General features: G+C 39.5%; 1 protein-coding gene across 6 annotated transcripts in view; it reads left to right on the top strand.

The window, feature by feature from the left end:
- UTRN (utrophin) overlaps positions 1-27870 on the top strand; it is a gene marked incomplete at its 3' end in the record, with an annotated part of 377026 nt that overhangs the window by 342469 nt on the left and 6687 nt on the right. For 5 of the 6 annotated variants that reach the window (XM_081313934.1, XM_081313935.1, XM_081313936.1 and 2 more), the window contains 8 exons: positions 6725-6861; positions 7843-7881; positions 8173-8238; positions 8953-9018; positions 12402-12560; positions 15074-15317; positions 19506-19614; positions 21611-21703. In XM_081313934.1, the coding sequence (XP_081170060.1) occupies positions 6725-6861; positions 7843-7881; positions 8173-8238; positions 8953-9018; positions 12402-12560; positions 15074-15317; positions 19506-19614; positions 21611-21703 (913 nt within the window). Of the gene's footprint in view, positions 1-6724; positions 6866-7842; positions 7882-8172; positions 8239-8952; positions 9019-12401; positions 12561-15073; positions 15318-19505; positions 19615-21610; positions 21704-27870 lie in introns of those variants that run through there. The other variant, XM_081313938.1, reaches the window with a different exon arrangement.

Below are 27870 nucleotides of genomic sequence, written 5' to 3' on the forward strand. Positions count from 1 at the left end.
TAAGACACTATTCTAGACTTAGAGCCTAACTTCAAAATGGTCTTAAATCTCACATAAAGTTTTTCCCCACTTTGCAATATAACTATAAGTGTTTAAAAAAAACCTGAAACTTTGAACATCAGGTTTTTATGCTTTGGCTAAAATCCATAGATATTGAATCCCCGGGCAATCTATTGCAGTAGGTAGCAATTATACATTGTAGACAACTCAAAATATATAAGTATGTAGACTACTGATACACATTCTTCTTTTAAGGATTTCATATTTTTAAGCAGATAGATGCAAGATATTTTTGCAATGATTGCTCAGATGAAATTAAGAATTACACTATTCTATACTTAACAGGATAAATTTAAATGTAAACTATCATCTTCACCATCTTTATCAACTTCTCATTTTTTAACTCACAGGGTGAAAGTGCTTTGGACAAAAACTAATTTAAATTTAATCAGAAATTCTGTTAGTAAATAAAAAGTATTAGTCTAGGCTCTTTGTAATCTCACAATCTCCCTCCTCCCTTGTAATTAGGAATTTATATAAAAGACATTATTTTAAACTTGCATGGCAGCAAGCAAAAACCGGGAAAGCTGAACTAGGAGATTAATACCAGGAATGTCAACATCCATTCTGTAATGCATTCAAGTGCTAACTGCATCCATTATTCATACAACCTAAGTCTAGGAGCATGTAATTATTCATGAAAGTCCCAGATTTCCACATAAATGGGTAAGATATGATTATCCTAAATATTTGTCAGAGAGCTGATGGAATGTTTTCTAGGGTCTTGATGCACAGGGCTGGGGCATCATTAAAGTAATTTAGGCATTTATCTAGCATGGCACAAGAGATGGGTGTGGTGCAAGGTGGCAGGTGGAAGCAGGTTGTGTTGAGTGGCTGCAATAATTTGCTAGCACCTCAGTGAAAGGGTGTGAAAGCTCTACTTCATGTTGGCTGAGCCCACAATGTACAGCACCAAGGAAACCCTGAATTGTCTCAGGGTGTCTTGTGAATCTAGATGTTCTCCAAATTATATGGAGTATCCAACCCTTGCATTTTGATTTCTCTTCTGAAGATCTCCATTCCCAGAAATTGGCAATAATGTATATAATCTTAAAATTTATCCTACCAAACAACCTTGTCTGAATCCTATATGCCAGCCCAGGGTTTCATGAATCCTTGAATAGTACCTCTCTTATTAATTTGCAAAACTAATAAGGATGCACTTTTTTAGCTTTTGAAGTGCTTATTAAATTTATAGCCTACTCATCATCAAATGTATAGCTAACAGTAATAAAGATCTTTATTACTCTGTTATTAGCTTAAGTGTGTTATTCGTAGCTTTTCTTTTGGGTTATTTGAAGTTGATTTTTTGAACTCCTTCAAGAACAACAAAAACATATTAGAATATTTGAAGCTATCTTCTTCATTCACTCTTTAAAAATCTGAATTTTCTCAGTTGCACTTAGAAAGATAGGGATGAAGTTTGTTAAGTGCTTATCAAGAGGAACTGATTGATAATCTCATTTATTTCCACTAGAATATTCAGTATTTACAGCTCTTTCCAACTGCTACAGAGTTCTTAAAGATGAGGATCTTCAGAGGAAAAGCAATAACCACTTTAGCTGAGTGTATGAAAAATGACTGAATCTTACGATAATTTTAATCAAGCCAGTCAAAACCTAGCCATCGTATGCATACAACCTGTTAACCATGCCTCATTATAATTTTGTGAGTGGCTTAATACATTTCATGAACTTAGTCTGTTTCATCAGCCTATGATTCAGTGTTTTGGGTGAACTTAGAAAATAGTTTAATTCAGAAAATAGGTTAAATGCATCTATGGGAATTAAAACAAGCATTTTAAATCCTCTGATAAAAGTCTGTACTGTATTTTGTATTTTTCCACATGTAACTTTTTTTTTAAAAAAAATGGGTTCTTTTCATCTTCTTTACAAAGAATTCCATAATTTTAAAAGCACGGAACAATATTCTCATCCATCCTTAACATTAAATGCCTTAAAGTCTTAGTCTGTGCCCTAACCTGTTGTTTATGACTTTACTTCTGCCCCAGAAATTGGAGGGGAGGGCGCATTTGAATCAAATTGAAAATACCTTTGGAGTTTTAAAGGAACTGTTATTGAAATGTTACATGATCCCTTCTGAGATCAATTTGTTCCTTTTCACGCTCCCAGCTCAAAATCAGGTGATCTTTTATTTCATTTTGTAAAGCCACTTATTTATGCTGTAAAAACAGAGGGAAAATTTGGTAATGTCACAGAAAGTAGGAAGGGGTTTTATGTTGTCTGTCTATTTATCTATCTATCTATCTATCTATCTATCTATCTATTTTACTTTTGGGAGTGGTATTACAGGAATATTTAGCAGCAAACAAGCCGTGTGACAATTTAACATACCAATTTTACCTTTATTTCAACAATAGCTAATTGGCAGTTTTGCCACTGAATTTCAATGTATGTTTTTAAGATCATAAAATAAAAGGTCTGGTCATCCATGGGCTGAGACTGTCTTCTCGTATTGTAACTGAAACCTTGTCTCTGTGTTACACTGTAATGAAAGCATTTTATAGTCAAATCTAATTTCATTTTGTCATTATTATGCTTGGGGAAACAGATGCAAATCAGACGCTTACATTCTAAAAAAGACATTAGTGCCAGATCAATGTGCATTTTACTATATACATAATCTCAAGAACAAAAAGAGATCATATTTCACCAAATAAATTCCAGGTTGATGCTGTGTGCTATTTTTCATTTTGTTCTCCCTGCAGTTCAGATGTCTCCACCACTACCCATCACACCTCCGTGTTCATTTTCCTACTGCCCTTTCTCTGCTTATCTTTCCTAGCTTATAATCATCTGATTGTTATCAGGAGGCCCCTTAAGTCCCTTCAATTCCCCAGTACACTGAAGAATGCTAAACACAATCCTTCTGTTAAAAAATGCCAGTCTTCATTACCAGCATATTCAAACCCTGTAAATAAGTGTTACACAATTTTTGATTATGCACATTTTTGCAAACAAGGGATTATGCAAACAGAAAGTTTGCTTGAGGTGCCAACAACTCTTGTAGCAGCTCTTCTGGTCTAGTATTGCAAAGTTGAAGGTTTTTGCCCTGGATTTGAACTTCTGAGGGGTATGAGAAGGGAAATGGGAGCACTTCTCTACCTTTATACTTTTTATCTTTATACACAGCAGAGAAAGAAGGTGTCAGTGAAAAAGTGAGGGGCAGTATTGCATGACCTGTCCCATTTAGCTTTAGAAAAGGTGCTCCATATACAGTATATATTATTAGTCATTTATTGAAAAAATACAGTCTTAAGGGACAGTTACTCATACAGTTGTAGACAATTTTTCGTGCTTATATAGCTTGTGAGTTTAAGAAATCAATGCATAAGCAATTGTCAACATTGAGCTAACCTATTTTAATTGCTGATGTTTCAGGCGCTAGGCTAAATAAAGTCTCTAATTTATTAAAGTCTTTCATTGTTACAACATGACAAATTCAGCAAAAGTGACTAGGCTCTTTGGCAGGGATTCACTAAAAATCTTTTTCTCAAGGGGAAGACTCAAAGGGAAATTATGGAGTTGGGAAAAAGAACAGGTGTCTATAGCAAGGAATAAATTGAGCAACACATCAAACAAAGTGAAATTGATTTTGTTCTTTATTGAAAACCAATAAATCAATCTCAAAACCTTTGGTTGGATTTCTTACCAATTTTTACAGATCTGGGAAATTACTTTTATATCTTAGTTTTCTTCTCTTTTAAAAAAATAACTTCAAATTATTATTATTTATTAAATTTTTATACCGCCCTTCTCCCGAAGGACTCAGGGCGGTGTACAGGGCAATAAATATCAGAATATAAATACAAAAGTTAAAAAAGAGGTTAAAAAGAATTAAATAATTATGCCCAATATAATACAATAATTAAAACTATGTTAAAATTAGATCCAACCCTAAACCCATCAGACCAGGCCAGATTGTTCAAATAGATAAGTTTTTAAATCGTGCCGGAAGGAGCAAAGGTCGGGGGCCGTCCGGAGCTCAACCGGCAAGCGGTTCCATAGGTCTGGCGCGCCCACAGAGAACGCTCTCCCCCTGGGGGCCACCAATCAACATTCTCTGATCGGAGGCACCCTGAGGAGGCCCACTCTGTGAGAGCGCACTGGACGGAGGGAGGTTGATGCTGGCAACAGGTGCTGCCGTAGGTAATCTGGACCCATGCCATGTAGGGCTTTATAGGTCATTACCAGCACCTTGAATCTCACCCGGAGGGCAACTGGCAGCCAATGCAGCTCGCAGAGCAGAGCTGTAACATGGGAGTATCGGGAGACCCCCAACACCACTCGCGCGGCTGCATTCTGCACCAGTTGAAGCCTCCGAGTGGTCCTCAAGGGCAGCCCCATGTAGAGAGCGTTGCAGTAGTCCAAACGAGAGGTCACGAGCGCATGAGTGACTGTACGCAAGGCATCCCGGTCTAGATAGGGCCACAACTGGTGCACCAGGCAAACCTGGGCGAAGGCCCCCCTAGTCACAGCTCCTATATGATCTTCTAAGGAGAGCTGTGAATCTAGAAGGACCCCCAAGTTGCGAGCCCGATCTACGGGGGGTAATAGCTCACCCCCCATATTAAGAGATGGAATATTCTGCATTTCCCGAGATGCCAACACGCACAGCCACTCAGTCTTGTCAGGGTTGAGCTGAAGCCTGTTCCTCCCCATCCAGACCCGGACTGCCTCCAGGCAACGGGACATCACATCGAGGGCATCACTGGGGTGGTTTGGGGTTGAAATAAAAAGCTGGGTATCATCAGTGTACTGATGATAACAAACTCCAAAACCACGAATGATCTCACCCAGAGGCTTCATGTAGATGTTGAACAGGAGAGGCGAGAGGACCGATCCCTGAGGAACTCCACAAACAAGGGGCCTCAAGGTCGACCTCTGCCCTCCTGCCAACACCGACTACGAACGCCCCAGAAGGTAGGAGGAGAACCACTGAAGAACTGTGCCTCCCACTCCCAACCCCCTGAGGCGCCGCAGCAGGATACCATGGTCGATGGTATCGAAAGCCGCTGAGAGGTCTAATAGGACTAGGACAGAGGAACAACCCCTGTCCCGAGCCCGCCAGAGATCATTCACCAGCGTGACCAATGCCGTCTCTGTGCTGTACCCGGGCCTGAAAACTGATTTGTACGGGTCTAGATAATCAGCTTCCTCTAAGAACAAAGGGAGCTGATGCGCCACCACGCTCTCAACAACCTTCGCAAGAAAGCGAAGGTTGGAGACCGGACGAAAGTTATTTAATACAGCTGGGTCCAGGGCAGGCTTCTTGAGGAGGGGTCTCACCACCGCCTCCTTCAAGGCGGCGGGAAAACTACCCTCCCTCAAAGAAGCAGTTATCATTGCCTGGAGCCAGCCTCGTGTCCCATCCCAGGCTGCATAAACCAGCCAGGAGGGGCACGGGTCCATCAAACACGTGGTGGAGCTCAGCTTCCCCATGATCCTGTCCACATGATGAATGCGTGATTGTTTGATATTGTTATTCTTCATGCAGAAGTAGCCATTCATCTTTTTGTTGAAGCTCAGTGCAGTAATATGTATTCTACACTTAAGTGGAAAAAATAAACCTCATTCTACATTTGATGAGTTACATATTCATCCACTTTTTCATATTCCAGTGAGTGGCAATGCATGAGTGCAGCATTTGTTTGTCTGAGCAATGCATATTCTCTTAAAACTTTCAAATGGATTGTCAAATAATTTGATGCAGAAGTAACATTATTATGTTTTACTCTCAAATATATTGATAGAAAACACTGGTGGCCCTCTTAGTTTTGATGCTCTGTGAGAAGGTTGTAAGTGAGACGTACAGTGCTTCATTTTATTTAGTTCTATTTTAGGAACATATTAAAAATATTTAAATGTAATTAATTTATTATATTAATTCATAATTTGAGTAACATCTGAAGAGATTTTAGATTTTGTCCTCACGTTTGTTCAACTCGCTTTATTCAATGGAAAATTTTTCTTTTTAAGTCAAGCTTTTTGTATTCTTGCTTTTGCATTTGGCCTATAACAGTTTATTTCTAGCATGTTCTGTACCAGCCTGCTACCGGCCCTGCAGAAAAGGCAGGGACAACCCCTTTTACAAGAAGGCAAGAGGCTGGAATTAAGCCTGCCAAATTTATTGATACAAAAACAAACAAGACACGAACCAAGAAACAGGAGCTTTTCAAGCGGTTGCCTTTAACAAACCAGCCCTCCCACGCATTCCCCTTTTATACAGTTTAGGGCGTGGCTTCTCTCTGCCTCCTTCCGAGGTGCCCCATTGCCTTCCTCTGTTTACTCCTGATTGACTGCCTCCTGCATCGGGCGTCCTTGAACAGGGCCAGCTGTGGGTCATCTTCATCCACGCTGTCAGGCTCACACAGCTGGGTCTGCGTCGTGACCAGGTGGGAGGGGCCTGGCTGAGGGCTCTCATCAGCAAGCTCTTCAACACCCCCCTCCTCCTCCTCTGAGTCATCCGACCCAACTGCCGAACCCACAGGCTGACCCTGAATCACAACATAGCATTTTAAAATCATTGTCATTTGCATATTGTAACAAGCATCAGAAGACAATATAATGTCATACATTCATCATTTCCAGCAGAATGTAAACATTTAGTTTGTGTTTTCTGTTTGTTTGTTTTTTTCTCCTAGACAACATCAGGGGAAGATGTACGTGATTTCACCAAAGTGCTAAAAAACAAGTTCCGATCCAAGAAGTATTTTGCTAAACACCCACGACTTGGTTATTTGCCAGTGCAAACAGTCTTAGAAGGCGATAATTTAGAGACGTGAGTTTTGATCAGAGATTGTATTTTTCAATATATTTTTTCTCCCAAAGTGGTTTTCTAAGGGTAGAAGCAACTTCATTTATAGCTAAACATGTTCTACCGCAAGAAGAAAGCTAAAACACAGAAGTATTAAAAAATTCAGGCATAGTAAAACGTCCTTTAATAAACCATATAAGCTATACTTATTTAAGACATTTGAAAAGTACATTTCATGAAAGTGTCCAATGCAGCTAAAATTAACTACTTTGAAGTTCCATTTACTTAGTGGGAATGAATTAAAAAAAGTTTTAAAATTGCATACTGAACCATCCCCAGTAATTGGTTTTTATTCTTTAAACAAAAAGGAGAACATACTTCAAATGTGATTACAGTGAAAGAGAAGCATGTTACTTAAGATGGTCTCATCAAATATATTCATCCTGATAGTATCTTTAAATTGCACTCCAGTTTAGGTGCATTGTAATGACATCATTAATGAATAGAATTACCATTAGATTTAGTTTACTGTATATTCAAACTTTCTGTACACCTGTTTGTTGAATGGTATACAGGCCAAAGATATAAAAACTGGTTTATATACTGAAAAATTGCAATAAAATAAAATTGTACAGAATGAAGACTTCCACTCTAGATTAGTGTAATAAAGTGTAAAAATCAGTTTAAGCTTCATTTTTAGCAAAATACTTTAAACGAATTCCTAACAATTAAGAACTATGTAAGGTTTTAATTAGTTCCTCTTCTGGTTATAAGATGGGGGGAAAGATATTGTTTTTAAGATTATCGCTCTTCTATTTGATTACCAAGAGATCATGTTTTCTCTCTAATATATTCTAAAATGGGCAATTTCATTTTTTCCCTGCTACTTCTACAACAAAATATTGGAATAGATTAGAACAATAAATAAATATATTGTACAGTACCTGTCTAAATAGCATCAGTGTTTTAATCTCCTGTTTTCTTTCTGTACTTCTTTTCTTTCAGTCCTATCACTCTTATTAGTATGTGGCCAGAGCAGTATGAGTAAGTATTTTCCATCTTTGTGCTTAGTAAGGTAGCTGAGTTTAATATACCAAATTTTTCTTTTGCAAAATTAGGGAAATGAATGAGACCATGCATAATCATGCTTTTTGGTGTCTCCCATTTATTTGAATTGAACAGATGTGAAATAAAACTTTTCTGAATGGTGAATATTTGTATGAGTTGAGCCCATCACCTTAAAAGACATTTCATTCTTTTGTGTTTAATACTGTAAAAAGTTCTTGTTTTTTATGATTTAGAAAATTCAACTTCTTTTCTATTAAATTCCACTAGCCCTTCCCATTCTCCCCAACTGTTTCATGATGACACCCATTCCAGGATAGAACAATATGCTAACAGGTAATAGGCAATCTCTTGTGTGTGTGTGTGTGTGTGTGTGTGTGTGTACAGATTTTTATTGTGATATGTCACAGAACTAAGACTGACATTACAAAATGGAAAATATGCATTGTTCTATATTGTTGTCAATCTATCTATGTAAACTTAGAGGAAATAGTTAAGCATTGAAAAATGATATAACAGATAATTAAAGTTATGACTGTCATTAAATGACCATTTCATGGTTAATGCACAGTGTCTGTGTCAGAAATACATCCTTATTTATCAGTTTGGGGTTTTTTTGGGAAGTTTTTAATCTCTTTGGGGAGTTGAATGGGTCTATAAAGTGATTTACCATTTGCTCAAATTATAAAAAGTTAAGGCATACAAATAATCTGATACAAATCTTAGTTTATATAACATCTGTAAACTAATAAAGAGGAAGTGAGGCCATTCTCCTTCAAAAGTGAAATAAGGTTTTATTTCAAAGGAAGAAGAAAAAAAAAAGCGAGGCAATGACATGGAAACATTTTTTACAAAAAATGATATGTTTGAGAAAATCATTAGGTTTTTAAGTAAAGAGATAAGAATGAACATTTATTGTGGAATAGGCAGTAACGTGATTTGGTTATTCCCATATTAAACTGCCAGCAAATACTACAGTTGCTAAACTGAGAAGTGATCTGTATGAAACATAATCATAATTTATCTTCCATGAATATGTTTTTCTTTTAGGCTGGCCCAAATGGAGCGGACCAATGGTTCTTTCTTCACCGATGGTAGCTCCACCACAGGAAGTGTGTAAGTAGATTTACTAACTGGAATTACTGTAAAAATTAATGGCCACTCATCTGATTATAAGTGTTTGACAAATCTTTTATTCATTGATATGTATTATGTTAGTTCCCACCAAATAGATATTAATTAGAATTTCCTAATGGTCTGCATTAATGACAGATAATCATAATTGCATGGCATAAAGGATATAGCATTTAATTAAATGAAGTGAGTGACTTAGTAAAAAAAGAGAGATTTTTTGTAAGGCTGTATTTTGAGGTACTTACTATAAACAAATAATTGCATAATAAAATCATGAACAGTGCATACAGTTAGTCCTCGATTTACAACAATTCACTTAGTAACCATTTGAACTTACAACAGCGCTGAAAAAGAAAGAAAGCACATATCTCTTGAGTTGTGACCATTTTTCACACTTATGACTGTTGCAGCATTCCCATAGTCAAGTAATCAAAATTCAGATGCTTAGCAACTGACTCATATTTATGACAGTTGCAGTATCCTGGGGTCATGTGATTACCTTTTGCGACCTTCTGACAACCAAAGCCAAAGCCAGATTTACTTCCCAGCTATGTTAGTAAATTAACAACTGCAGTGAATCACTAACAACTGTGGCAAGGAAGGTCGTAAAATAGGGCAAAATTCACTCGCTTAGCAACAGAAATTTTGGGCTCTACTGTGGTCATACGTTGAGGACTACCTGTACAGTGCATATAATGGTATATGAGAATGATGTTGAGGGAAGAGATGCTGTCTAGGAAAAGATCAGACAGGAGAAAGGGGAACCCACAGTTATTTAATGGTCTGAGAAAGGCCCACTCATAAGGATCAGAGAGTTAAAAGTGTCTGCGGGAGATATGTGCTTTCTTTCTTTTAATATAACCGTACATTTCGCCCCTAAGGCTTCGTTTTTAGCATCAGTGTGACTCTGTACCAGGGCCCTTTCTCTTTGCTTCAGACTCACTAGGTCAGGGGTAGGCAACCTCGGCTCTTTTATGACGCATGGACTTCAACTCCCAGAATTCCTGAGTCAGCTATGCTGACTCAGGAATTCTGGGAGTTGAAGTCCATGCGTCATAAAAGAGCCGAGGTTGCCTACCCCTGCACTAGGTCATCATGGAAACATTCACCTGAAATTGATGTGTGCATAATAGATCTGCCTTAAACAGTTTGGTCTCTTCAGGGATGGCTTCTAGACCAGTCAGGTGGCAAAGCAGATGAAAAATGAGAAGGCAGTGAGAAAATATTTAGTTACTGATGTTACTTCCACAAAGAAGCGATTGGTTGCAGAATGATCTAATTAATTATTTTTGAAAAGCAAGCAACGTACACAGTATTATAGGAGGAGAGATGTTACCTCCCGTTGATAGAGCACACAACCTGGGCGTCCTCCTGGATTCACGACTCAGTTTTGAAGATCATATTGGAGTCGTGGCTAGGGGGGCATTTGCCCAGGTTCGCCTGGTACACCAGTTGTGCCCCTTTCTGGACCGAGATGCCCTACGTACAGTCACCCACGCACTCGTTACCTCCCGTATGGACTACTGCAATGCTCTCTACATGGGGCTGCCCTTGAAGACCACCCGGAAGCTTCAACTGGTGCAGAGTGCAGCTGCACGGGTAGTGATAGCACCCCGATACTCCCATATTACACCCCTTCTACGTGAGCTGCATTGGCTACCGGTTACCCTCTGGGTGAGATTTAAGGTGCTGGTACTTACCTTTAAAGCCCTACATGGCTTAGGCCTGGGATACTTGCAGGACCATCTGCTGCTGGGAACGAATTCCCATCGCCCAGTACGCTCACACAGAGAAGGCCTCCTCAGGGTACCGTCGGCTAGACAATGTCGGCTTGCGACCCCAGGGGAAGAGCCTTCTCTGTGGGAGCGCCAGCCCTGTGGAACCAACTCCCCCATGAGCTTCGGATGGCCCAAGATCTCCAGTCCTTTCGCCGCAGCCTCAAAACACTCCTTTTCCACCTGGCTGACCTGGACTGACAGGGATTTTAATTATGTTTACAATTTTAACTCTAATCTTTAATTTATTTCAATTTTAAATTTTAATTTACTGTACAGAGACCTTTAATTTTTGTTGTTGTTAGCCGCCCTGAGTCCCTCGGGAGATAGGGCGGGATATAAGTCCCATTAATAAATAAATAAATAAAATAAATAAATAAATTTTGGGAGTCCGTAATGCATAAGGCAGTGGTGCAAAATGGGAAACCCTGCATGTTTATGGCAATGCCAAGATCACCCATATTTTTCTGCTGTGGGGGAGGAAAGTTTAAAGGGGGGCTTTTGTATTAAGTCTGTTTTAGCGACTACCGGATATTTGTGTAAGTTTTACCAATTGTGCAATTCTAGATAACTCTAGGGTCCCCAGCTGCCCACCACCACCAAAAGCATTCTCCAGAAATAAGTTGCCCTGCTATGTTACACAGGTGGCTTACTATTTAAAGCAGCAATCAATTTAATCCTTTATAAAATTGTAAGTTTATCTTCTTTTCAGTTAATACATCTTGCTTTTTTTTTCTTTTTCAGGCAATTTTATAGTGTTTAAAACTATGACATTAGTTCTGCATAGACCAGGGCTTTTCAACCTTTTCACCCATTGTACCAATTTTAGGATATGGCAACATCCGAGTACCACCAGTCACCTAGCAAAGTGTCAAAAACTTGATGACCAAAAAAAAAAAAAGGAAACAAGTGATGAAGTACAGGTAGTCCTGAACTTACAACAGTTCGCTTAGTGACTGTTCGAAGTTACAGTGGCACTAAAAAAAGTGCCCCCCAAGCCACAGCCGTGCAAGACACCTGCCTGGCAGCGCTCTTCCTCCTGTTCGAGGTTTTCATTGTTGTGAGCATTTCTGTTGAGGATTGGCAGCGGGGGTGGGGTGGTGGGTGTTCGGTTTTTATTCCCCCCATCTGCTGGGTGGTTGCAGCAGGTTTTGATCACTTCACGTGACCCTGGGACACTGTGACCGTCATAAATATGAATCAGTTGCCAAGCATCTGAATGTAAATCACAAGACCCTGGGGATGCTGCAACATTCCAGCTGATCGGCGCTTCTTCTGGGCTCAGAAGCGCCAGGATCAGTGCCGAACTCCAGCTGGAGCCTGGCGCTGATCCTGGCACTTCCGCTGAGCCCTGACAGCCCTGCAGCTCCAGCCGTCTCTCAGTCAGGCTTGTGCGGTGCTGCCACCCGTTCAGCTCATTCCCCTCCCCCGCTACCACTTTTTTAGGATAGTCGCGTACCACCTGCCAGGTGCCAATGTACCACAGGTGGTACCCTGGTTGAAAAGCCCTGGCATAGACTATTCGTATACAATTCATTTATATTTCAAACACGTAAAGTATATATTTATGCTGATGCTCTTTATCTGTAGGGAAGATGAGCACGCTCTTATCCAGCAGTATTGTCAGACTCTGGGAGGCGATTCGCCGATCAGTCAACCACAAAGTCCCACACAGATCTTGAAGTCAGTGGAGAAAGAAGAACGAGGAGAACTTGAACGAATCATTACTGACCTCGAGGAAGAGCAAAGGTTCCATAACTTTCCCTTAGAAAAAAAACTGTTCTACATTCACCAGATTGGCTATGAAAAAAAAACCCACTAAGGGTCAGAGGTTTAGTTCTGTGTGTCAGTAGGAAAATAGGAATCAAATGTGCTAAAATTGAAATGGAGGGAATTGTTTGTATCCTTGGTTCCCTTCCTCGCTGCTCTTCTTGTAACTCAACATTTCAACCAGTGTAAATAATTTGGCACCTCCTCAGTTTTCTCCATGCCAACCTCCTCCTGTCCCAGTGATGTTTCTTAAGAGTTCTCTCTCTTAAACTGAATTGAATAAGCCCTTCCTTTTCCTTTTCCTTTTCCTTTTCCTTTTTCTTTTTTTTACACCAAATATAAAGGCAAGAGACACTCTTATCGGTCCATGGTTGAGGGCAGGATTTACCACTCAGAAATCAAAACTTCAATCTCTGTCTTCCCCAGATAAAGCTAGAAAGATTCCAGACTAAAATCAAAGTAGTTTATATTCCCGAGAAGTGGCCAATTTTTATGAGCCTGAGGACAACCGTAGCCCTTTGAATGAATGAATGCACCTTTATTGTCAAAGTACAACCATGTATACATTGAGACTGGCTGAGCCTCCTTTCGTGCCCCCGCCCACCACAACTCACAGTGACAACAAACCCACCATCTTGTTGCCATGTGAGCTAATTGCACAACACACCGGCCTCGCAAGTCAATCATATATAAAGTTATTTCCCATTCAAAAGCCTGACAGCCCACGGGTAGAAGCTGTTCTTCAGCCTGTTGGTACGGCTGGCTATACTCCTGTATCTCCTACCCGATGGTAGGAGAGTAAAGAGGTACTGACCAGGGTGTGAGTCGTCCCTGAGAGTTTTTCTCACTCTTCCAAGACAGCGAGCCTTGGCGATGTCATCCAGTGGTGTCAGGGGACAGCCCACGATGTTTTGTGCTGTGCTCACCACCCTCTGTAATACTTTCCGTGGCTGTCAGGCCAGCATACCAAACCACAATACAGTGCGAGAGGACGTTCTCTATAGTAGACCAGTAAAAGAAGGTCATTAGCCGTTGTTCTACCCTCTTCTTCCACAAGACCCTGAGGAAGTGGAGTCTCTGGTGGGCCTTTCTGGCCACCTGGGTTGTATTGACTTTCCAGGTAAGATCTTCACAGAGGTAGACTCCCAGGAATTTAAAGGAGGAAACTCTTTCCACACAGCCTCCCACCCCCAATGTAAAGCGGGGCAGGTTCCTCTCTTTTCCTCCAGAAGTCTAGCACCATCTCCTTTGTCTTGCCGATGATCAGGTGCAAGTTGTTCTCCAAACACCATATGGATAGTTTTTGTACCTCCCCACTGTATGCTGTTTCATCTCCACCTGTAATAAGACCCACTACAGTGGTATCATCTGCACACTTAATTATCGCAGTAGATGGGTCGGACGCCACACAATCGTATAAGTACAATGAGTACAGGTAGGGGCTAAGCATGCAGCCCTGTGGCGAGCCAATTCAAAGCTTCAGGGAGGTGGATAAAACAGACCCAACCCTCACTGTTTGTAGCCGGTCCCTTAGAAAGTCTTTAATCCAATCGCAAATGGAGGGGGGAAAATTCAAGTCAGTCAGTCAAGTCAACCTTGGCTGAAACAGCAAGGTTAGGATTTTTACTGCAGTCCAAACTATAAGCCCAGGAGGACTTATTAGAGCAGCAGAAGAAAAACTCATTAACTATGTCATTAAGCATAGTTAATATTATTCTCTCTGAATTTATTTATTTTTCTTTTGCATCAAAATGATAATTTGGTAGAAATTTCTACTGTGATCATACCAATGTTTAGGGGCCCTGTGTGCATCCTTGGAATTTCATAGTACCAAACTATAGCACAGAGTGAGGTGAATCAATTCTGTAAGAAGTGAACTTCCTGCTTTTCTGAGTAATGGGGCAGAATCTGACAGAATTGAGAAGATTTTCTCTAAATTAATTTGATATATACAAATTGACTCATTTGTTCATATTTGCCACTCATTAATAGTAGCGTCAAGAGGGGACTTCTCTGGTCAAATATGTGTTACAGGCCAAATTGCTAACATCCCAACTCCAACATACTACTTTGCAAGGAAACATTATTAAATTCAGCAGCCAGTATAAAATAAAAAGTGGAATTATTAAAAAAAATATACTTTTTCCAGAAGTATTGAGGTGGTATAAAGGGGAATGTTTAAAACCATTGTCCTTGATTCAAAGCCATGTTCTCCCACTTCTCAGCTGTTTCTGACAATTCACCTGGGGAGAAATTGCACAGAGAGGTTTCAATCTTCATCTTCTTCCTGCTGCTGCTCTGTTATTTTGTGCAGATAACCTGCAGAAGGGAAAAGAACGTTCTATTAGCATTATATTCTGCCATCGCTAGGGAAACATTTATCTTATAAGTTGCTGTGACCTTTTCGTACAGTTAGATAACAAGGAGAAACGTGAAGTGGATTTTCCTGTAGTTCTGCTCTAAAGTCAGCTGCTTTTTAAAATTCCCTTTAGGATACTACAAGTGGAATATGAGCAACTCAAGGAGCAGCATCTTCGAAAGGGAATCAGTGCCCTAAATTCACCTCCAGACTCAGCTGTGTCACCTCAACACACTTCCGAAGATGCTGAACTCATTGCGGAGGCCAAACTTTTACGACAACACAAAGGGCGCCTGGAAGCTAGAATGCAAATCTTGGAAGACCACAACAAGCAACTGGAATCTCAGCTTCATCGGCTACGGCAGCTGCTCGAACAGGTATTGTATTCAGTGACTTTCTCCCTAAGACAGCAATTATTTGTAGACACACAGTATGAAGCTAGTTAATTGTATTTGATTTCTTTACAGGCATACTGTTTGGAGCTCTGTTTGGGTTCTCTCTCAAAAATGACTTTAATTTTTTTTATTCTAACCATGCCAAGAGTAAAGCCATATTTTTTTTTATTTACATTTTATGTTTCTAGACTGCCTATCCTTCAAGGAGGGGCTTTGGGCAGTATCATTGGCATATAAAGAGGCATATAAAATTAACAATAAAATATTTAATTTAGGATTTGAAATTTTTTAAAAATTATAAGATTGTAACACAAAATTTCAAAGAAATAAAAAGAATTCCAAGTTCGTCGTGGCACCAGCCAGCCCTATGATTGTGTCGACTTTTGTGCCCCCCCACGCAAGGCCATAGAGCAGGGGTGTCAAACTCAATTTCATTGAGGGCCGCATAAGCATTGCGGTTGCCCTCAGGGGGCCGGGTGGGTATGGCCTGGGTGGGCGTGGCCTACTGGGTGGGCGTGGCTAGAGTGCGTATGGCCTACCAGGTGGGCATGGCCAGCTCTACATCGTTCGCATCAAGGGTGCCTATGGGGGCCTGGGCAGGAGTGGGACAGATCTGAGGGTCTCTGGCAGAAGGAGGGTCTCTGGGCCAGGGCCAAGGCAGTGGGGGCCGTTCCCTCACTGTTTCTAGGATGGCTTCGCGGGCCGCATGAAACCACTTTGCAGGCCGGATCCGGCCCCCGGGCCTTGTGTTTGACATGTCTGCCATAGAGCCAAGGGTTGACCTCTTTACAGAAGGCCAGGACCCCTCTGCGGAAAGGATGTTCCATAACGTGGCAAAGCCTTGGACAGGGTCTGCAGCACATCCTTCCTATAATCCCCAATGAGATTTGCTTTTAAAAAGTGGTTTCCAAATGTTCTTCCGTGAAGGAACAACTAGGAAAATTTAGAAAAGTATCCAAGGGAAGAAGGATCGGAATGAATAAATGCTTACTGGTCGCATGTATTGTCAGCCTCACATTATCTGGCAGTAGAGTTATTTCACTATTGAGATTTTGAGAGTGAAGAAAATAGAAACGTGGTGGAGCTTCAGTTAGTCTGAAGCAAAAAAAACAACTGATCAGACTACCCACCAAACCCTAAATGCCGCCGGTTAGGGAGTGCCAGCGGGTGACCCCCAGAGGGAGGACATTTTCTGTGGGCGCACCTGCCCTTTGGAATGATTTACCTGTGGAACTCCGGACCGCCCCCGATCTGCGTTCATTTCGCTGGGACCTGAAAACCTGGCTTTTTGATCTATCAGGCCTGGACTGAAGGGGTTTTAGCTTTTTAAATATTGTTTTAATTGTTGGGCTTTAATTAATTTAATTCATTTTAATTTTATATTATCTTTTTATATTGTCTTTTATATGCTGCCCTGTAAACCGCCCTGAGTCCTTCGGGAATAGGGCGGTATAGAAAACTAATAAAATAAAATAAATAAATAAATAAATAAATAAATGCATTGGCCCCTGTAAGCATTTTTATTCTCCCTTCTGTTAATTCATAGAAAAAAAACAAAAAACAAGAAAGGATATTGTTTGTGTGACTTTCTTATCTTTTGTTACTATTAATAATAGAAAAACCCGTTTATTCTGAAATATGTGAATCCAGTTCCAGTTTAACTCTTCTCCTGTATTTGAGGCATTGAACTAGTCTACAAATTTCACTTTTTTCATAGTGCACAGCAAGCATTTTGTAACAGCCTTTTTTCAGGCTGTTTGTGCAACTTGTGGAAGCATTAATATGCATTGTTCTTTAAAGTGCCTATTTGTGAGACTGTTCAGTTACATTTCTTTTCAAGTTTTAAAATGGACTATGTGGTGACAGGTTTTACGTAACCTTGTGGCTTGTGCTACTGTTTGTTTTTCTAATATTTTATTTGCAAATCATTCTCTTTTTTAAAAAAAAAAGATTTCTTCGTGAATATGATATATTGACTGAAGAGTGTTGATTAGATTAATAACCTATCAAGTGTGTATTCTTTCAGAGCTATGAGGGGTGGGGGAAACTAATTGAGCTGGTGTTATCAAAGAGGATACTGTTGGTAAGATTATTTTGAATCCCTGCATTTCATCATGTTGAAACTTGAAATTTCAAGCACAGTTTAAAGGTGTACTTGCTATTTTTATTTCAATAAGCCCAAGGGATTGATGGTTCCATGACATTTGGCCACTGTGTTCAAAATACTCAGTTCAAAGAGCCTTGGTGGAGCAGTGGGCTAATGCCTCCTTAAGTAACACCAGCTGCCTGCAATTAGTGCAGGTTCGCGTCCCACCAGGCTCAAGGTTGACTCAGCCTTCCATCCTTCCGAGGTAGGTAAAATAAGGACCCAGATTGTTGGGGGCAATTAAGCTGACTTTGTAATAATGCTGCTTGGGGGGTGTATGAAAGCCCTAATAAGCAGGCATATACATAGAATGAAGGCTACTGCTAAGCTTGTAAGCCGCCCTGAGTCTTCGGAGAAGGGCAGGATATAAATGGAATTAAAATAAAATAAATAAATAAATAAAGTCAGACTGAGAGATGAAGTAGAGTTGCACGTGGGAGCTTCATAAAGACATGTTAAAAATAGAAAATCTAATGAAATCATAAAAGTCTTAACTAAATCCTTATGAAAATCTGGAAGCTTGCAGATCAAATACATTTATTAATACAAAGACAAGGAATAACAGAAATAGGCTATAAGTAAATTAACCATTGCTTATATGGTATTGGAATCAGTTGAGTTTGTCAAAAAAATCAAAGAAAAATATTTTGTGAATTCATGTCAGCTTGAAGAAAGAATGAGACTAAGGGGATTCATCAGCTCATTCTTTGCTGAGAATTGCTTTATAATATGGAACATCTATTTAGTATGACATGAAATTTGCAGGAAGAGCCATCAAAAAGATACTCATAAAAATAACTTTTTAAATTAGATAATGAAAAACACCTCTAGAAAAGTACTCAGTATTTCATGGGGACCCTTTTTAGAACTTAGTTTTTAATTATAATGTACTGAATAAAACATGAAAATTGTTACTTAAAAATATCCTTTTACAGAATTAGTTTAATCCTAGAAAACCTACAAGGGACGCGGTGGCTCAGTGGGTTAGGACGTTGAGCTTGTCGATCAGATGGTCGGCAGTTTGGCGGGTCGAATCCCGAGTGCCGCGTAACAGAGTGAGCGCCTGTTACTCATCCCAGCTTCTGCCAAGCTAGCAGTTTGAAAGCACGTAAAAATGCAAGTAGAAAAATAGGGACCACTCTGGTGGGAAGGTAACAGCGTTCCGTGCGCCTTTGGCGTCTAGTCATGCCGGCCACATGACCATGGAGACGTCCTCGGACAAGCGCTGGCTCTTCGGCTTTGAAACGGAGATGAGCACCGGCCCCTAGAGTCGGAAACGACTAGCACGCATGTGCGGGGGAACCTTTACCTTTACCTTTTTAGAAAACCTACAGTATTGTAAATAAGTGTTTCTCAATGACTGGGGAATTCTGCGAGTTGGAGTCCACAACTCTTCAAGTTGCCAAAGTTGAGAAATACTGCTAGAGACAATGGATCCCAACCTTTCTAGCTCTGTAGACCCGTGGCAGCGGTGGTAGCTGCACGGGGGGGGAGGGATGGGTTTGGCTCCTTGAGCCTGCCGCTTGCACAAGTGGGGCTTTGCATGCCGTCTGCTGCATGCATGGCCTGGTTCCCAATGGCCTCAGACTGGTTCCCAATGGGCCACAGGCCGGTTGGGGACCCCTGGCTAGAGAAAGATGTCACTTGCATTGGTACTGCTATTCTGCTCTGCTCTGACTCTGGGCTCTACACATCCTTGAAATGTTCCAAAAATGCAAAAGCCAACACAGGATTCAGCTTACATCAAAACTGTTATGAAGTCTGTTAAAAGTCCAATACATGTGTTCATTGCAAGTTGAACAAACCGATTGCCAGCATGACACTGTGGGATAGGGGGAGAACCTTCAGGTTCAATGAGTAAAACCTACTGTATCTCTATCAAAAGCTTGCTCCGCTTTATGGGATCTGATTCATTTCAATCCTGGATATTGACTACTACAAAGTCCATTTTATTAAATTTGAACAGATATTTAATGTACGCTCTGGTACATTCAAATTCACTTCTTTCCACCTCTAATTTATAGCCTGAAACAGATTCCAGGGTTAATGGAGGCTGTTCTAATGCATCACCTCAGCAATCCACCCTGGGATATTCATCTGATCAGGATGCTAGTTCACAGTTTAATCAGACAGGTAAGTCACTAATACGTGCACAGCTAGTAGTGTTATATTTCCCTTGAATGAGTTTCCAAAGTCTATTTAGTTATAAGATTAATGCTAATCAAAATGTATGCTGAGATCTGAGATATCTTGCCATTGTGTATTCAGGTTGAAATTAGACTTATGGGACGACCCCATTTCTGTCTCAAACCCCCTCCACACACACACAGTTTGCCTAATGCAATAACAGAAATAAATGTTTTTCTTTGATGCCACGAGCATTTCTTCTTAGAATTAGAAAGTTAATGTACAAAAAACTAAGTAAGAATGTACTACATAAACTGCTTAGTGCAATACATTATTATCCGAGTCAGGTATTCAATTTATTCATAGGAAAAAGTATAATTACTTGTATGAAATTTGTTATTCAAAACAACAAAGTTTCATACTTTGGCTGAAAGATTCATACCTTTTCTGAATTTGGAAAAAAAAACCCATTATTCATTCATTTATCATTTTGGCCGCTATAAAGTAGTTTTAACCATTGTAAAGCCCTTTGGGCATCTTACAAAAATTTAATATAAAACAATGAAATATTAAAAAGAATGTAACAGCTAAGTGGATAAAACGGCCAACAAACCAAAACCCGTCAACTGAATATGTCACTACTGAATGTTCAACAATTGTAAAATGATCCCATTAAAGTCAGGCCACAGGCATGACAAGTAAAACAATTACTGTGTTATGGTTACCTTGTGATGATAGATGACTTTGATTTTATTGTAATAGTTGAGATTAAAAATAACTTTAAAAGGGTGAGGTTGAATTTTTTAATTAAGTACAAACATTGATATTGAAAATGCCTATGAAAAGGATATGTTCTTTTTGCATCTCACTCCTTTCAAGCTCTGAAATTACTACAGATGTTTCCACAGCCTAGAGCTGCATAGAGGCTCCAGTCCCATTTTTGCAGGTCCTGGAATTACACTAAATAATGCTGCCAATATTCATAGCAAAAGAAAAAACTTTGGCTCTGTGACTTTTAATCTTTTTAAAAAAATTTTAAAGGTGGACTCCAGTATTATTTGCACAACTACTGTTCATGCATACACCAGTCTCTCAAAAATTGTAAACACCCAAGCCAAGCCTTCCAGTACTTGTATGTTTTTTGCAGTCTTTGTAAGTTTGTAGGTGAGAGAGTATGGCTGGACAGAAGGATGAGTAATAGGTGGCTAAACAGTTGGATGGATGGATAGTTGACTAGATGGTTGAATGGATGGTTGAATATGTGGATGGATGGATGGATGGATGGATGGATGGATGGATGGATGGATGGACCGATGGCCGGCCAACTGGCCAGGCAGATAGATCAGCTTCTACTAGCCACAAAATAGTCCAGATTATGAAATGAGTGCAGATGAATACCCCAGAAGTATTATAGAGCCTTAGGGAAGCTAGAGAACAAGGAGTCAACCGTTGCCTTCAGCTACCTCAGCTTTAAGGCATACAACTGATTCCGTACTTTTGTGCTCCTGAAGGCAAGGAACATGCATCATCTATATGGGGGCATTTGGCAGTCAGGACTACTGCTTTTTGTTTTTCCTCTTCTTTATTTAAAATATGGAGGTTCTAATCATTGGCCATTTGGGCACTGAGGCTTTCTGCTAAATACATTGACTTGAAATACAGAGCCATTTTGCATGTATCACCTACTTGATAAAACTGCAATATTACCACAACTAATTGCCTTGGTAAAAGTTCTGTCTAATATTATTGCAGCCATCGTGGGTAAGCTTTATAGTTCAGATATGAGAAAAAGGATTACATTGATACTTTTAATTTTTATTCCTCTATATCCAAGCCCTTATCAATGAGCCATTCTTGCCTAACAAATCAAAGATTTCAATTAGTGAAATTCTTTTTTAATTTTTCTCTTAAAACATAACTATAATAGGGGTAGGTGGAAACAGCTTTTGGGATTTTAAATACTATTTTTTACTAAAGTAGTTGCATATTTTGTTCTCTTTAGGTGTAGATGACTTGCTAGTCCCGCCTCATCATACTAGCACAGATTTAACAGAGGTCATGGAACAAATCAATAGCACATTTCCAGCTTGCCGCTGTAAGTATTCAACATAGCAAGCCAAAAATCTGCTGAACTTGAATACAATTGCCTATTTGAAAGGCAGTCATTTAATGTTCTCTCCAGCCTGGAATCAACTGGCAACAGTTACTTTTGGAAAAATATTATAGGGCAATGCATTACTCCATAAAGATCTGAAACTTTGTTTCTAAAAAACCCCCAAAACCTTTATTTTCATTACACAGGAAAGGTATATGACTAAACAGCTTATAAAAATTCATAAATTTCCAGAATTTAGCTATGTTAGCCTGTTGAAGCAAATGCAACAGAACTGAAACACATTTCTTATAGCGTATACATTAAAATGCTTTCTAAATGACATGATGCATGACACAGAAATTTAATAAATAAAAATAAATATTTTTGTCTGAATATGGAAGCCGCATAAATAAGGCTGGCCTTGATTAAGAGAGGTGGGACTATTCATGACCAAGAATACAACATGTAGATGAAAGAGTAGGGAACCCTACAGTACTCTTTCAGTGTGCCTTAGTGCTGCATGTACTTTGATATTATCTGGGGGGGTTCCCAAATTTTTGTAAGCCTAGAATGCCAACTGATCTCTTAGCCTGCTAATTAATCACCCAAAAAAGAGAACAAATGTCAGCCCTTTGAGAGGTAGGTAGACTAAACCAGGAAACCTTTATTATAAGTTAGAGTTATAAACCTTGCAAGTTTTGATGGGTCTCCCCCACTCCTGCCTTAACGTTTTAATATCGATTTAGCACTTTTTAACTTTTTATTACATTGTAAGCCACCCAGAGTTGCTTTCATGAAAACTAGAGCAACTCAAGTCGTGAGTCAGTTTCTCAAATTACATTTCTGCCTTGAACTCAATTATATTTTGCCTCATCGTTTTCTTTGTTCTTATTCCTGTTCCTCAAGAATACCCTAACAGCCCAATGCATCAACTTAACATTGCTAGCGTGCTTTGCTTAATGCCCACGTTGAAGAAAATGCCTAGTGATGAACATTGTAAACACCATAAAGCTTAGGTACCTTGAGCAAACAGTATGGTCAGAGGAGAGTGGATCTTCTCATATTATAGAAAAACTTTTTATCTAGATCAGGGGTGTCAAACTGCCGCCCCACGGGCCGGATGTGTCACGTGGAAGCCACTCCCACCCCAGCTCCAGCAAGGGGGAAAAAGTCGTGACATGTCACGTGATGCGGCAAGTTTGACACTCCTGATCTAGATAAATATGCAATCTGTGTTGGCTCAATCCAGATTTGTTGCTTTTTTAATATGCAGAATGTCAACTTATATAACCAGCTTCTAAGAAATGTACTTTAGGCAATTGATGTAACCTGTAGCTTGATTCTTGTACTAGTTTGAAATGCTACTGTATAATTCAGTAAAAGATATACACAGTACGTCACATATCTTTTTATTTGTATGATTGTGTACATCCATATCCTTGACGTAGAATAGCTAATAACCTTGGCCATCTGTTCAAGAAGAGGTCTTCTAGCAGCAGGAAAGCACACACTTAACCTTTATTGCAAGTATCACAAAATTATGTGCCAAGAATTCTGCATAAATACTAATTTACTTTTTTTCCTGTTCACACAACTTCTCTTTAATAGAAAAAGTAGGTGGGTCAGGAAGGTTTATAATACTGTTCCCCCCATGCAGAGTTTCAGTTAATGAACTTTGTTGCATTTAATGAGATACTATTAATTTAGCTGGTGATTACATGCTTTCTGTGCACTTTAGTGCTGCATTTGTTATTATCTAGGAGCCCCAAATTTTTGTAAGCCTAGAATGCCAAGTGATCCCTTAGCCGGCCAATTAATCACCAATCTGTGAAGTCTAGATAAAGCAATTATTGAGTCCCACATGAGTTTTCACTTTTTTTCTCAGCTGAAAGTTTTTTTTTTATCTCCCATTGTTTTCCCTCCAAATACAGTTTTCTTTTTTTAAAAAAAATTGAATCCACCAAATTGAATTTTTAACCTCCTTTTGAATTGTGTTCTCATTATGACAACCGATTAAGGTGCTGCTTGGGGTATGAATTTTTTATTATGTTTTCCAACAAATACACAAGAGATGATCAACTAAGATAATGCAGACCTGCAGAAGATAGAATGTAAAGTTGCCTCATTCTGCACAGCAACAGAAACAAATCTGCTTCATAAGTTTGATAGTGCATAATGACAAATTTATGCATTCCTGTTAGTGTTTTACTAATTGTTCATTCTCCATTAGATAGGTGAATACTTTATTCTTCCCTAGGGTGATTTATTCTGATCCTTAATAGAGTGCATGAACACATACATAATAATTATTATACGTAACTTGCACTGTCAATCTTTATTTTAAGTTGACCTGACATTCATTGAGAACTTATGTTTGTTTCTAATTCAATATCAATTTTGCACTGCTCTCTTTGAAATCATAAAAGCAAATGCATTTAATATTCATAAAATTAAACCATTTAAGGTACACAATCCTATGCAAAATAACTGAGATAAAATCAAATTTAATTATGTATCATGTTGTTTGTAGTTGTGCTCTGCTCTGCTATACTCAGTTATAAGTTATAAGAATACAGTCAGACTGTATTCAACTCTCTTAAATATTTCCCATATAAATTTTCTTCCTACTTGCAGAACTATCATACACTTTACAACCTAGTTAGAAAGCAAATTAAAATTCAGCTACTTGAATTGGTCCCTGGGGTTTATTATTTTTTCTGATAATTATTCAAATTTTATTCTAATTTAGGATATGGAGTTCTGATTCTGAACAAGTATTATTAGATAGAAATGTGGATTGATTGTGGTTAAAAATATTTATCAGATTCAAACTTTTCATTATCTCTTTGGCGATGGTCTTTAGAACAAGCTATTTGGAAAGACTTACATAAGGTCAAAACACATTTTCATATTCTCCACATGCTTAAGGGATTTTCCCTTTGAAACTAGTAGTTTTAACACCTGACACATGCATGCATGTTCCATCTTTTCTCCAAAACCTATGCTATGTGTTTGATTAGTCATATAGAGGCTAGTTCAGGAAGAGGTGACTGGATGAAGGATAAGGATTAATAAGGATCAAGAAAAAAGGAAGAAGACACAACTAAGATCAAGATGGAGTGATGAAGAGCAGAAAGCAGCAATCCCAAAGTTGACAAGCTATGATAGCAAAGTCAGTAGGCGTTACAGCATCCTCTGTGCAATGGGAAAACTCTTGCCGATTGTGTTAAAGGCAAAACCTTGTTTGTAATAAACATTACAATAACAACAGACAGCTATTTTTTTAATGTACAGCTTCTTTTCTCAGGTTAATGGCATGCAGTTCCTAGTAATCAGCCTGTGATAACTGTGGCTCCCAACAAATTAAATTTAATGAAAGCAGAGTCCCTCCAGGAAGACCCTCTACAGTGAACTGTTACTTTCTAAAATATAATGGGCTGAAATGCTTTGTATTACATTAACTGGCACCCACAGGAATAACATAAAGGTCCATTATGCTCAGTAGATGGCATGGCACTGACTTTTTCCCTCAGTTAGAAGGGCATTTATTTTGCACTCTTGAATGCATGTGAAATGTAGAAAGTAACACCAAAAGCCTATCTAGCCAGCATCCTATTTATCCCATTGTTCAACTAAATTTGATACATAACAAAATGCCACTGGCTTTTCTTTACTGTTGAACCCAGAGTTGGTATATAGCTAAAGGTAAAGGTTCCCCCGCACATGCGTGCTAGTCGTTTCCAACTCTAGGGGCCGGTGCTCATCTCCATTTCAAAGCCGAAGAGCCAGCGCTTGTCCGAGGACGTCTCCGTGGTCATGTGGCCGGCATGACTAGACACCAAAGGCGCATGGAACGCTGTTACCTTCCCACCGTAGTGGTCCCTATTTTTCTACTTGCATTTTTACGTGCTTTCGAACTGCTAGGTTGGCAGAAGCTGGGACGAGTAACAGGCACTCACTCTGTTACGCGGCACTCGGGATTCGACCCGCCAAACTGCCGACCTTCTGATCGACAAGCTCAGCGTCCTAACCCACTGAGCCACCGCGTCCCTAAATGGTATATAGCTATTACAACTCTAATAATTATATTCTCCACAAATCCATCTAGTATTCCTTTAAAATAGCGATCGTAAAGATTTCATGGCAGTGAATCTCATAGATTATTCTTTAAGCTATTGAAGTATATCTTTTTAGTCTTTATGAAATCATTCATCATTGTTTAGCTTCATTGGATGAGATTGTGCATTGCAGTATTTGTTCGTAGAGGTCATTCAAGTGATATTTTGAAAATGCTCTTCCTGTACAACAGTTCATTCAGGGACCATTCTAAGTTACCACGGCACTGAAAAAAGTGACAGATGGACTGTTTTTTTACACTTATAACCATTGCAGGATCCCCACGGTCACATGCTCCAAATTCAGATGCTTAGCAATTGATTCATATTGGCGATGGTTGCCGTATCCCAGGGTCCTGTGATCATATTTTGCAACCTTCTAACAAGTAATGTCAATGGGGAAGCTGGTTCACTTAACAACCATATTACTAACTTAACAACTGCATGATTCACTTAACAACTATGACAAGAAAGGTCATAGGCAAAACTCACTTAACCAATCTATCACTTAGCAACAGAAATGTTAGGCTCAATTATGGTCATAAATCGAGGACTATTTGTATTCATTAAAACAAGCAAATAAGTTGCAGAGCCTCATCACCAACGAATAATGATGATGATGATGGAAGGGACTTTGGAGGTCATCTAGTCCAACCTCCTGCTCAGGCAGGAAACCCTATACCATTTCAGACATTTAAATGGCTGTGCAGTCTCCTCTTAAAAACTTCCAGTGTTGGAGCATTCAGCACTTCTGGAGGCAGGTTGTTCCACTGGTTAATTGTTCTAACTGTCAGGAAGTTTCTCCTTTGTTCTAGGTTGCTTCTCTCCTTGATTAGTTTCCATCCGTTGCTTCTTGTCCTGCTTTCAGGTGCTTTGGAGAATAGCTTGACTCCCTCTTCTTTGTGGCAGCCCCTGAGATATTGGAACACTGCTATCATGTCACCCCTCACCCTTCTCTTCGTTAAACTACACATACCCAATTCCAGCAACCGTTCCCTATATGTTTTAGCCTCCAGCCCCCTCATCATCTTTGTTGCTCTTCTCTGGACCCTTTCTAGAGTCTTGACATCTTTTTTACATCGTGGTGACCAAAACTGGATGCAGTATTCCAGGTGTGGCCTTACCAAGGCGTTGTAAAGTGGTATTAGTACTTCACGTGATCTTGATTCTATCCCTCTGTTAATGCAGCCTAGCACTGGGTTGGCTTTTTTGGCAGCTGCAGCACACTGCTGGCTCATATTTAAGTGATTGTCCACTACTAGGACTCTGAGATCCCTCTCACAGTTACTACTATTGAGCAAGGTACCACCTATACTATACCTGTACATTTGGTTTTTCTTGCCTACATGTGGAACCTTACTTTTTTCACCATTGAATTTCATTTTGTTAGATAGTGCCCAATGTTCAAGTCTGTCAAGATCCTTCTGTATCTTAAGCCTATCTTCTGGAGTATTGGCTATTCCTGCCAGCTTGGTGTCATCTACAAATTTTATGCTAGTGGTTACTTTACTCAGAATGAACTAAGACCCTACAGTAATTGCTTAATAACCAAACCACAAAAACAGGAAGAGTAAAAAGGCTCTCTGAGGAAAAAAAAATGGAAACTGAAACCTTTTCCCACTTTGGAAGAGTTCTAAATCTTTTCCTTGAAGTTCCTGCTCCTTATACACTTCTCAAGTATCAGCATTAAGCCTAAACTACCTATTCCACTTTAGAAATAGTTCTGTGCCTTTGATACTCTTTAAATGATAGGGTTTGCTCTTCTAATCATAGTGTGTGGAGAGCGAAGGCATCTACATTCAGTAGTCCACTGTGATCAGAATGGAAATTAAACTTCTCTCTCCTTCCCAGGGAGCTGAGGGGAAAAAAAAGGGCATCAGTGAAAGTATCTCTCCAGAATATTTACTTTATGCACATAACACAATACTGTAATATATTAATGTTAAGTAGCGAGTGAGATCCTTACTGCATTTATTTAGAGCAGGGGTGTCAAACTGCCGGCCTGCGGGCCGGATGCGTCACCAGGAAACCGCGCCCACCCCATTGCCGGCA

Source organism: Vipera berus (genome assembly GCF_964194415.1).
Source record: "Vipera berus genome assembly, chromosome: 1".
NCBI lineage: Eukaryota > Metazoa > Chordata > Lepidosauria > Squamata > Viperidae > Vipera > Vipera berus.